Source organism: Eptatretus burgeri, chromosome 11 (assembly GCF_056783735.1).
Source record: "Eptatretus burgeri isolate ZD-2024b chromosome 11, Ebu_testis_v1, whole genome shotgun sequence".
In the NCBI taxonomy this organism is placed as follows: domain Eukaryota; kingdom Metazoa; phylum Chordata; class Myxini; order Myxiniformes; family Myxinidae; genus Eptatretus; species Eptatretus burgeri.
Genome location: NC_140971.1, coordinates 65,472,971 through 65,485,379, shown reverse-complemented (window position 1 = coordinate 65,485,379; position 12,409 = coordinate 65,472,971). Strand labels below are relative to the sequence as shown.

Here is a 12,409-nt window from a genome sequence, read left to right as displayed (position 1 = left end):
CCATTTGGTAAGTTTTTGAGAAGAGTTATTCAAGAGCCAAAGTAGAGTAGTTTAACGTGAATTTGATGGAGCATCCTGACGTGACAAACTCTGGTAAAGAGACAAGGCCGTGAAGTTTCCACAACTACGCTCGACCATTACACCGCCATGGCCGACGATTACGTACAGAAGGGTGGGCGGCCGGGAGGCGACTTTAATAACACGGGCATTGAAGAAAAGTTTGAATTATGGCAACTTGTTCCTGCACAACTTCGCTTCAAAAATAATTTCGTGAATAAATTACAAATTACGAATTACAGACGAGGTTTTATTGTCGGAAAAGGTGAAAAAGCCGTTGAACGTCCGCGGAACGTAAAGGCGAAAATTACAAAATATAAAAAAGGAAGAAGAGGCCGATGCGAGGCAACCGTCGTTTCTCTCAACCAATCAGAACGCTTCTGAGGCCCGCCATCTTGGCCGTGATTCGGCAAGGAACGAATGCCCGTTGGAAGAGAGTTTACGGTGTGCCCGGACTGAAGGAGAGGAAAACAAGGGAGGAGAGGAGCCTCGGCTGCGCTGTTTGCCGCGAGGCGAAGCCCGCGCCGCAGACACGGAGCGCCCGGACCCGGGTAAAAGGGCAGCGTGTGTGCGCGCGCGCGTCCCCCCGCGGGCCGTCCCCCCATTGGCTGCTCCGTGGCGCGAGGCGCGGGATTGGCCCTGCAAATGGCCGCGCGTTATTGGCTGCGTGGCGGGTTTGCCGGCCGTGGTCCTATGATAGGCCTCCTCGGGGCCTCCCCCACATCGCTCTGTGTTCTCCATGAGCCGCGTCGTGTAGTGCGATGGCCCGTACGAGGGAGCGGAGTTTGGTGAAAGTTAGATTGAGGGGAGAGAGACGGACGATGAAGCGGCCTGTTCGGTGAGGTAAAGGCCTCGTGCTTTGACAAGGCCGGGACTCAGTCCCGACCTCCTCCTGACACGAGATGAAGAATCGCGATGGTTTTTGTGTTAGTTTTTTTTTTTTTTTCTGTTAAACGGGATCACCGATTGACCTGAGAGATGGTCGTTGAGGTGAGCGCTTCACGTGTTAACTGAATGGGGTAACATGAGAATGTCTAATTGATTTTACTAACTCTTCTGTTACACGGGATGTCATGTTACGATTTGTCGAGGAAACGGTGAGTAGTGTATTGTATCGTTGGAGGAGAAGTCAAGTTTTAGAGGGGAAAGGGCACACACGCACATGTGGTAGTGGGTTCGAGTACGGATGAAGGTGGATGGGGGAAGATGGTGTCGTCGGAGCCTTTGAGGGAAACAGTTGGTCGAAGTAAAATAACAAAGATGGCACTTTTTAATGTCTCAATCTTTATCGGTTAAGGGATTAGAAAAGTTACTTTTGGTTGGATTTGCAATGGTGAGTGAGGATTTTGATAATCCAGAAGTTTGGCTTCGTTAACGAGTTTGGGTGGGGTGGGGGTGTTTACGTGGGAGAGGGAGGATCGGTGTGTTTTATCAGAAAGAGGGGAAGGAATGGAATGTGAAAGGGAGAGAGGTGAGCTTGTGACTATGAAGGGGAGGAGAGAGGGGAGATTCACTGTGAAAGAGAAACAGGGGAGGTGGGTGTGACTATGAAAGAGAGGCGGGGGAGGTGGATGTGACTGAAAGGGAGGTGGATGAGACTGACTGTGAAAGAGAGGTGGGGGTGGTGGGTGTGACTGTGACCATGACAGAGAGATGCGGGATGTGGGCGTGACTGTGAAAGGGAGGGACGAGAGGTGGATGTGACTGAAAAGGAGCTGGATGAGACTGTGACTGTGAAAGAGAGGTGGGGGTGGTGGGTGCTGCCAATACACCACAGGTGCGACTGTGACCGTGAAAGAGACGGGGGAGGTGGGTGTGACTGAAAGAGAGGCGGGGGAGGTGGGTGTGACTGAAAGGGAGGTGGATGAGACTGTGACTGTGAAAGAGAGGTGGGGGTGGTGGGTGCGACTGTGACCGTGAAAGAGAGGGGGGAGGTGGGTGTGACTGTGACCATGAAAGAGAGACGGGGGAGGTGGGTGTGACTGTGACCGTGAAAGAGAGATCGGGGATGTGGGCGTGACTGTGAAAGAGAGGCGGGGGAGGTGGGTGTGACTGTGAAAGGGAGGCGGGGGAGGGGGGTGTGACGGTGAAGAGGAGCGGGGGGAGGAGGGTGTGCCGGTGAAAGGGAGGCGGGGAGGTGGGTGTGACTGTGAAAGAAAAGCTGGGGAGTTGGGGGTGACTGTGAAAAAGAGGAGGGAGGTGGGTGTGACTGTGAAAGAGAGGGGGAGGTGGGTGTGACTGTGAAAGAGAGGGGGAGGTGGGTGTGACTGTGAAAGAGAGGGGGAGGTGGGTGTGACTGTGAAAGAGAGGGGGAGGTGGGTGTGACTGTGAAAGAGAGGGGGAGGTGGGTGTGACTGCCTGAAAGAGAGGGGGAGGTGGGTGTGACTGCCTGAAAGGGAGGGGGAGGTGGGTGTGACTGCCTGAAAGGGAGGGGGAGGTGGGTGTGACTGTGACCATGAAAGAGAGACGGGGGAGGTGGGGGTGACTGTGACCATGAAAGAGAGACGGGAGAGGTGGGGGTGACTGTGACTGAAAGGGAGATGGTGGAGGTGACTGACTGTGAAGGAGAGAGAGTCAGAGGAAGAGCTGATGAATGTGACTGCGACTGTGTCTTTGAAGGAGAGAGACAGAGGAGGTGAGTGTGACTATTAAGGCCTAAGTCACATTTGCTCGACGGCGGCCGTACGCCCTCTGAATTGACAGAAATGTGCGGTGGCCTCAGGGTGGCCCTACGCCATTTGGCTATCTTTTACAGGCCGTAAGGTCGCCGTGGAATTATAACGCGGAGTTATAACTTTTTTCATTTTTACGTTCGCCGTAGCAATTCGACAATCCCAAACAAAAAAACTGGTAAAAAAACAAACAAAATAAAAAAAACCAATGTCACCCGCAGGGTGACCCGTATCTTGCCAAAAGGTGACCACGTGTGACTTCTTTAAGGTCACACTGAGGTGAACAGAGCTGCTATCCACCAGGAGCGACTCCTTGAGGAATATCTGCCTATGAGAGATTCCGATGAGAATCGTTCTTCAGAGTAACCATGAAAAATATGTGTTTGCCTCATGATGTCACCAAATAACGTCATAATGTCTCAAGCTTGACATATCTAGAAAGCACTCATCGAGGTGTTCAATATGAGGTATTACACGATATGGTACCGAAGATTTCAAAATTTGACCTTGGGGTCAAAAACTTTCGACCTCCAGCGCTAACCATGAAGGTCAAGGCCGATCGCCACCAAAAATTAATCAGCTGAGCGCCAGACCATGAACTATATTCCCATGAAGTTTGAAGACGATCCAATCAAAATTACTCAAAAAATAAGGGTTTCGTCGACTCCCCTGATTTGCGACAAAGTGACTTTGACATTTGACCTTGACCTTGAAAATTTTATGCGCTGAAAGGGACCTCTATAGGACTCTGATATGCGAAGTTACAAAAATTTAAAATGATAACTGTGTTCTGCACAGTGATTGATATGTAATTACAAACAAAAATTAAAAAAAACATACAAGCTGACTAACATATCTTGCAAAAACTTCGTTTTGGCAAGATAAAAATTAACCCACTCATTACCGTCTGTTTGGCCGCACGTTCGCCTTAGGGCCCCCTGTGGTCCCCTTGCAGGCACCTTGAGGCTACCTTGCATCTGCCTTGAAAATTCTATGGCCGCCGCAGTGCTTCCTTAAGGTCACCGTGCGACATCAAATCAAAGACCGTACGGCAACCCCACGTTTTCGGTCTCCACAATTTCTAAGATTTAAGGCCTAAGTAACATTTGCTATACGGTGGCCATACGCCCTCTGAATTGACAGAAACGTGCGGCGGCCGCAGAATTTCTGCGGTGGCCTCAGGGGGGCCCTATGCCGTTTGGCTATATTTTACAGGTCGTAAGGTCGCCGTGGAATTGTAATGCAGAGTTATAACTTTTTTCATTTCTACGTTCGCCGTAGCAATTCGACAAGCCCAAACAAAAAAACTGGTAAAAAAAAATAAAAAAGAACCCACTCGTTACCATCCGTCTGGCCGCACGTTCGCCTTAGGGCCCCCCTGCTGTCGCCTTGCGGGCACCTTGTGTCTGCCTTGAAAATTCTATGGCCACCGCAGGAACGCCCTAAGGTCACCGTGCGACATCAAATCAAAGACCGTACGGCACCCCCACGTTTTCGGTCTCCACAATTTATAAATACGCCGTGCGGCTACCCGAAAAATAAAAACATGTGTGACTGCTACATTGTCTGACCTTGGAAATACTGCGGCCGCCGTATAATTGCTAGTGGCCGTAGATTTTGAAGACCCCATGGCCGCCGTGGCAAATGTGACGTAGGCCTTAGGAGAGAGAGATGAGGGAGGTGAGTGACTGACAATGATTAGGATGGGATACGAGGTTTTCCTTTTGAGAGAGTTGGTTTACAGTGAAGAGGTGAGCATAAGAGACATGGAAGAGAGACCCAATGCCACAGCTGGAAGATGAGGTTCGTGGTTGGTGTTGGTGTGAGGTCTGGTTTGTCAGGGTTTGAATGACATGGAGTTTCTATGACCTTATTTGTTTTTTGAATGACGTGTAGTATTTTTAACCATCGTTTTCTTCCTTCGTTTATCTGATTTAATGACGTTTGGTGTAAAGTTTTTATTAAGATATGGGTCCAGGTGATTATCGGTGTCAATCACCAGTTGTTGCTGCAGATGTTTGGTAAACACTATGTTTTAATCGCTGGGTCCAGTTCATGTTTGAACCCCAATGAAACTTTTTATTTTATTTTTGGTTTAAATTGTACACGTGATTAATCTGTGTTGCTCCTGGATTAAATATTTTTCGTCTGCTCACCCTCAGAAAGGCTCAACGTTAGAAGAGTACGTACGCTCACGTGTCGTTAGCATCTCATGCCGTTGTTTTATTACAGTACCGCAGGATTTCCTTTAACTACAAATACAATAACTGTGCGCATCACCTTAACTGACATTTATCTTTTCCTGATTTTTGTTTCATCATTTCAAGTGATCATTAAAAATTTTTAATAACCACTGCGTGTGCGTACACGGCATTTCACTGGCGAGTTTGATCAAAACGTCATGTTGTAGTTAACAAACAAATTGCATATCTGTTTGTGAATCTAGATGAGGATGTGAAATGAAGTGAAACTACTCGGTAGCGCACATACCTCCACCAGGCTGAACAGTTTACATTTTGTATCTGATCTGCATCCAGACTAAAAGCAAAATCTAATTGGCTTGTTATTGTCACTTACCCAGCTCATCCACCAAGTTGTTTTTGTCATGGCTCATCCACAACTTTTTGAAATATCACTTTTGGACCCATCTCTCAGTGGTGAAGAATCACTTACACAAATAATAAATTCTCGGATCCGGATCTTCACCAAAATCAAATCAATAGTCCTTGTTACACACACACACACACCCAACCTCTGCACCAAATTCCATCCAAATCTGTCCACAATCTTTTGAGATATCTTGTGCACAGACAGACAGTGATGAAAACGTAACCTCCATCCACCTTCAGTGGCAGAGGTAAAAAGGATCTTTTATAAAATAAAAAAGTTGCCTCCGCAACTGAAGAATAACGGACGTTATGTTTTCCCCCGTTTGTCTGTGAGCACGATCCCTCAAAAAGTTATGGATGGTTTAATTTGGACGAAACTTGGTTGATACGTTGAGTGAGACGAGTACAAATTGATTCGATTTTGGTGAAGATCAAGATCCAGATGTGATAATTTTTTTCAGCGATTCTTCACAATTGAGAGAGGTGAATGTCCGAATACAGATCAGACCTATCAGTGAGACACAAACTGCAAACTGTTCAGCCTGGTCGAGGTATGCGCTCTATCGAGTGCCATTGTAGTTGCAGCTGGTTGTTTGTGTGCTCCTTCCATGTACTTTTATTCATCTTTCAGTTGTCTCGAGAAATAATACTACAGCACCAATAGAAAGTCTACACCCCCTTTCAAATTTTTCACCATTTGTTACCTTTTAGCCTGGAATGAAATTGCATGAAATCAGTTTTTTAAATTAATTAATTAATTAATTAATTAATTTGTTTATTTTATTTATTTATTTTCCCACCTTTATTTTCGCATCATAACCCACAATGTCCAAATTAAATACAAATTCTACAAATTTCAGAATATTAATTGAAAATGCAAAACCAGAATATCTTGGTTGGATAAGCATTCACTCCCCTTTTAGCAAATGTAAATTAGCTCAGGTATAATCAGTGACCTTAAAAATCACATGCAAAGTTAATTGGCCTCCACCTGTTAAATTGTAGTGATTATGATAATTTCAGAATAAAATCAGCTGTTCATGTAGGTTTCCTCTGCTGGGTAGTGCATTTCACAGCAAAGACTCAACCATGAGCACCAAGGAGTTTTCAAAAGACCTCTGGGATAAAGTTGTAGAAAGGCACAGATCAGGGGATGGGTATAAAAATATTTCAAAAGCCTTGAATATCCCTTTGGAGCACAGTCAAGACTATCATTAAGAACTGGAAGATGTATGGTACCACCAAGACCCTGCCGAGATCAGGCTGTCCCTCCAAACTGAATGACAAACGAGGAGGAGATTGATCAGAGCGGCCAACAAGAGGCCAATGGCAACTTTGAAAAATGTACATGCCTTTATGGCAAAGACTGGTCGCTGTGTTCTTGTGACAATATCCCAAGCACCCTACAAGTCTGGCCTGTACGGTAGTGTGGCAAGAAGGAAGTCATTACACAAAAAAGGCCACCTTAAGTCCTGTTTGAGCTATGCAAAAAACCACTCCAAAGATTCTGAAGCCATGTTGCAAAAACTTTTGTGGTCTGACGAAACCAAGATGGAATTTTTTAGCCTAAATGCAAAGAGTTATGTTTGGAGCAAACCCAACACAGCACAGCACATCACCCAAAGAACACCATCCCTACTGTGAAGCATGGCTGTGGTAGCATCATGTTTTGGGAATGTTTCTCAATGAGGACTGTGGTACTTGTCAGGATAGAAGGGAAGATGGATGGAGCAAAACACAGAAAAATCTGAGGGGAAAACCTGCTGCCCCTCTGCAAGAAATCTGAAATTGGGATGGAAGTTCACCTTTCAGGATTCTGACCTGAAGCACACAAACAAAAGTACACTGGAGTGCCTTAGGAACAAGAATATAACTGTCCTTGAGTGGTCCATTCATAGCCCTGACCAAAATCCATTCGCAAACCTGTGGCATGATTTGAGGATTGTTATCCATCAACACTCCCCTCACACCTTGACTGAGCTTGAACAGTTTTGTACTGTTACGTTTGAGGGGGGGTATGCATTCAAAGGGTAATTAGGATGTTTAATTAGGTATGCCATGCTGTTCGAGTTTACCAGGATCTCGATGTAATAAGTAGCAATTCAGTGGTGATAAGTTGTCTAGTAAATGTTCATTTCTTCAAGGGGGGAAATGATAATTGTCACGTAATTGGATAGGGACACGGGATAGGGTAAGTGTGTCTGCGTAAACCCCTTTTGGTATTCTCTGGAGACTGGCCGTGACGTCACAGGACAGTGCAGCAGATGGCTCCGCCCCGAGATCACGATTGGCAGAAGGCAACGGCGGTGGGCCAATAAACGGCTCGATTGGAAGTGACGAGGACAGGAGGATAAAAAGGTTCTGTTCGGGGTCGAAAAGGAAAAGGAAGAAGATCGGGACAAAAACGATCGTGTTTTTTTGGTGTGGAAGCTGTTGCGCGGAGAGCGTCCTTGTTGTTGTGCTGGTTCGATCGTGTTCTTCATCGTGTCTTGGAGCCTTGGTGAGCCTCGTGCCTCACCTTGGTTGGCTCTGGGGTTCTGCTTACTCGGAGTACTGGGACGAACGGTGGGCGGACCTGCCTCCCTCTCCTGCTCGCAACTTGGTGCCAGAACTGGTTCCCCGGCGGCTGTGAGCGGACTTGGGCCAAGACCAGGAGGTCGACAGCACCACGGTTTCTCCTGCCCCCCTGACGAGAGCAAGGCCAGCTCGTCCGACGCCGATCCAGGGACAGTTGCGTCCACACCACGGTCCAGCCTGACCACCAGAAATAGCTACGGTGTGTGTGTGTGTGTGTGTGTGTGTGTGTGTGTGTGTGTGTGTGTGTGTGTGTGTGTGTGTGTGTGTGTGTGTGTGTGTGTGTGTGTGTGTGTGTGTGTGTGTGTGTGTGTGTGTGTGTGTGTGTGTGTGCGTGCTTGGCGCCTTAGAGGGTTTGAGATCTCTATATTCATTGGAATTGTCTGTGTTTTTCCCCATGCCCGATCCCACACCATCCCATCGAATCGCCCCGGATCCCTCTTCTTGCCGAGTCTTGTTATTTCTGGTTAATAGTAAAAACAAATAAACATCATCAACTCAGTGAAAAGCGACTCGTGCCACCTTCCTCGTCCCGTTTGCGGTAGAGCGATTAGAACCGCCATGTTTGGGTTATAAATAAATAAACCGCCTCCATCGTTTCGGCTCGTTCTACGTTGGCGGGACTGTTTAAGTCCCGTGAACGTCACAGTACAGATAAATGGGAAAATATTGCCCAACGAAGGTGTGCAAAGTTGGTAGAGACCTATCCCAACAGACTCACAGCTGTAATTGCTGTCAAAGGTGCTTCCACCAAGTATTAACTCAGGGGGTGGACACTTATCCAGCCAAGGTATTCTAGTTTTGTATTTTTATTAAATTTCTGAAATTTGTCGAATTTTTTTTTCATTTGGAAGTTGTAGGTTATTATGTGTAAATAAAGGTGGAAAAGTCTGATTTAATGCAATTTAATTCCAGGCTATAAGGGAACAAAAGGTGAAATTTTTGAAAGTGGGTGTGGACTTTCTGTATGCACTGCATTTACTAGATGGGCACTTGGTAGAGTGCATACCTCCACCCCGTAAGGCCTGATCCATGAGAACATATCTGGCCCAATACATTTTTGAGATATCATGCTATATATCATTTTTGAGCCCCATCTCTCAATGGTGGAGAATCACTTAAATAATTCTAGGAGTCTGATCCGGATTTAGATTTTCACCAAAATCGAATTGCTTCTTCCTTGCCACACACCCAAACATGTCCACCAAGTTTCACCCAAATCCGTCCACAACTTTTTGATACATCTTGTACACAAACAGACAGGAAGTGGTGAAAACATAACCTTCACCTTCGGTGGTGGAGGTAATAATTTTGTGTGCTCCTTTTATGTTCTTCGAAAGGGTTCCTGATGTGGTTGAATGATAAATGTTGATGTTGGAATGGTTGCAACCATTGCATGAAGCTCCCATTCCACATCTTCTTCTTCTGCAATCCCTGAAAGATGGGCTTAAAAAAATATATTGGACACCTGTTATAATTAAACAGACATTAATTTTTGTTCCAAGTCAATTGCTTATTCGCTTTCCAATCGTACAATTTCTATTTAAGATGGCAGGAACTTTTACAATGAAGAGTGATGTATCCTCACATGGACAGCTTCTCGTTGGAGTAATAGATGATGTAGAATTTGAGGACTGATAAATCATTAATGGGGAAATTGAAGGAGGTTTTTAAAAAAGTGGATTTATAATTGTGGCCATTTGCAGCACCCCTTCCTGCCCCCATCTTTTTTCATTTCTCTCCATTCGGTCCATTAATGCTCAGGTGTGTGAGTTTAAAAATAAAAAGGGAATTGGTATTTTTTTATTTTTTACATTGGTCGTTGACTTTTATTGTCTGGCAGGATAGCTGACGGGTATACACACTCACCTCTGAGCTGTTTAGCCTGGGTTTGTATCTCAACCCATCTATAAGCTGTCATCCTGGTGTTTTGCAGGTAGGGTGATTCATCAATGTGTGCGCCGTCCATCGAATGGACGTTAATGTGTGAGAACACCTGCTCGTATAAGCTGGTGGATGTTGATTATCCCAAAGTGTCATTTGCAAAGAGTCGGCAAGCTATCGCCGGCTCCCTGAACAAATTTCAAATTCTTGCCCCAATTGCCTTCTGTTGTAAAAGGGGGAGGATGGGGCAGGGGCTTTGAATAATCATGGCTGTAGTAGGAGTAGTAGTAGTAGTAGTAGTAGTGGTAGTGGTGGTGGTGATAGTAGTAACCCTGACTGAAATATACAATAGCAAGGTGCAATTCAAATTCAGAAGGGGAACTTACCAGTGGGATGGTGGTATTAACAATGACTTGGGTTGTGAAAGGGTTTTACCTCTGTGTGAATGGTTCCAGGTCTGCATTTAATACTTGGCGAAAAAAATTTCACCAAGTATGTTGGTTTGTAGCGTTTGTTTGTGTTTATCACATGATTTTTGGCCACAGTTTTCAAGCAATCGTTCTGAATTTTTTTTGTCTGTATAGGTGATTGGCCAAGGACAGCAACGCTAAATTTTGGTGAGGATCCGGATCTGAGAATTTTTCAAGTGTTTCTTCATCGTTGAAAGATGGGGCCAAAAACGACATATAGCACGATATCTCAAAAGGTTATGGATGGATTCACACGAAACTTGGTGTACAGGTTGGAAGTGCCACTGGGAAGAATTGATTCAATTTTGGTGAAGATCCGAATCCAAATCTCAATATGAGAATTATTTATTTTTAAACTGATTCTTCCCCATTGAGAAATGGCTAAAAACGATATTGCACGATATCTCAAAAAGTTGTGGACGGATTCGGATGAAACTTGGTGGACATGTTGCGTGTGTAACGAGGAAGAAGCGGATTTGATTTTGGTTCAGATCCGGCCAATCGGTGGGATACAAAATGTAGACCATTCAGCTTGTCGGAGATGTGTGCTCTTCCAAGTGCCGTTCTGTTTCGCCAAGTTGTCGCTCTGAGTGATTCTTCATTTATTTTGTTGATAGATAGTTGGATATGCTTTCCTGACAGATTTCAAGGCTATAATCCAAAATGGTGGAGGGTGTTTGTGTAGTTTGTGAAGAATTTACTGTTACGGCTGTGGAAATTCGCAATACACTGTAAAGGGTCCTTAGATCAGTTATGACGCTAAGTTTATGTGCAGATAGTTCCCCACCGTTGTTTAAAGGGAATTCGTGTGATTCATTGGGCTGCGACTCTTTGAGATGGCCGTTTTTCTTTTTCTATTGTTATTTTGAACAAACCTCCACGCAAGCAACAAGCCGCGTTGAAAACCGTCGAACGAAAAAGGGAACCAAAAGAGTTCCCTTTTGGACGCGAATAATTTTACCCCCTATTTTTCCCCGCGCTTGGTGTGAAGGAAAGGGGGAGGGCAGCTCGCCGCCGATTGGTGGATGAACGGCGTGAGGCGGTCGGGGTGAGGGAACACCCCTTTTCAGGAACCTTCTCGAAGGGAGGTGGAGCCGAAAACGGGGAGGAGCAAAGGGCGGAGGCCCGCGCTATATAAGGTGGACCGCGCGCGGGGCTCATTCTCTCTGTCGGGGTCGAGTGCTTCTCTCTGTTGGTGGCCAGGGTCAAGCTCTCACTCTCTGTCTGGGTCGTCGACGCCGTTCTCTCTCTGGTCCATGAGCTCTCTCTGTCTGTGTCGTCGACGTCACTCTCTCTCTCTGGTCCTGAAGCCCCTTCTGCCCTTCAGTCCTTCCTTGTTGGTCGTGGGTCATGGAAGCACCAGCAGCAACGCCGGAGAAAGCTCGCTGACCACGCCAGGGGCCCGAGGTCAGGCGTGGCTACGCAAGGCCGTGGGGAGTCGACGTCGCGACCTGCCCACCGTGGCGCCACGAGGGCGCGGGTAAGACCCTTCTGTCGTCCAGGTCCCGTGCCATAAAGGTTTACGAACCCAGTCATGGCTGCACGTGTGGTTGGAATCCAGCAGGAGGGATTGAATCTATGCCGATGGTACAGTCCAAAGAGGGACGCGAAGCACGAACAGCTGCCATGACGTCACGGGAGTAAAAAAGCGCAGGTTGCGAGTTGCCGCGTTGGTGCTGCGCGAATAGAAAAAACAAACAAACAAACAAGCAAGCCTCGCTTCGGGTGAACAGGATTCCCTGGGCAGGGTTGGAAGACCCCCCGTCCAGGGCACAGGACACAACTAGTTAGGGGGAAGGGTTGGCTTAGGTAGACCGGCTTCATGGGGCAGGGGTAAGTCCTCATGGGGCCTGTGGAATGGATTAGGTAGAGGGATTCAGTTCAGATTTAGGATGGGAAATGACATTTCGGAGACACGGACAGACTGAGTGTGTAGAGGGGACGTAGCTCAGCTACGTAGGTTAAATGGAACGTGCTGTAGTTTTCGGGACGACGTGGGAGCACGAGTTAGTTAGGGGATTAGCAAGCAGGATGGCAGTGATCAGCGGAATGCGAGTTGAGAGAATTGGAAGGAAACTTGATGAGTGAGTGAGGCCAGCGGGTCTGTGTGTATGGAGTGATTGTGGAATGCATGGTGCGATGA

General features: G+C 46.6%; 1 protein-coding gene across 4 annotated transcripts in view; it reads left to right on the top strand.

Moving 5' to 3' along the window:
* Positions 1 to 372: 372 nt before the first annotated feature.
* Positions 373 to 12,409, top strand: part of LOC147017254 (nuclear transcription factor Y subunit gamma-like) — an 85,573-nt gene continuing 73,536 nt past the window's right edge. For 2 of the 4 annotated variants that reach the window (XM_085846715.1, XM_085846714.1), the window contains exon 1: positions 373 to 608. In XM_085846715.1, the coding sequence (XP_085702841.1) occupies positions 396 to 608 (213 nt within the window). In that variant the 5' untranslated portion in view covers positions 373 to 395. Of the gene's footprint in view, positions 609 to 693; positions 1,048 to 12,409 lie in introns of those variants that run through there. The other 2 variants (XM_085846717.1, XM_085846716.1) reach the window with 2 other exon arrangements.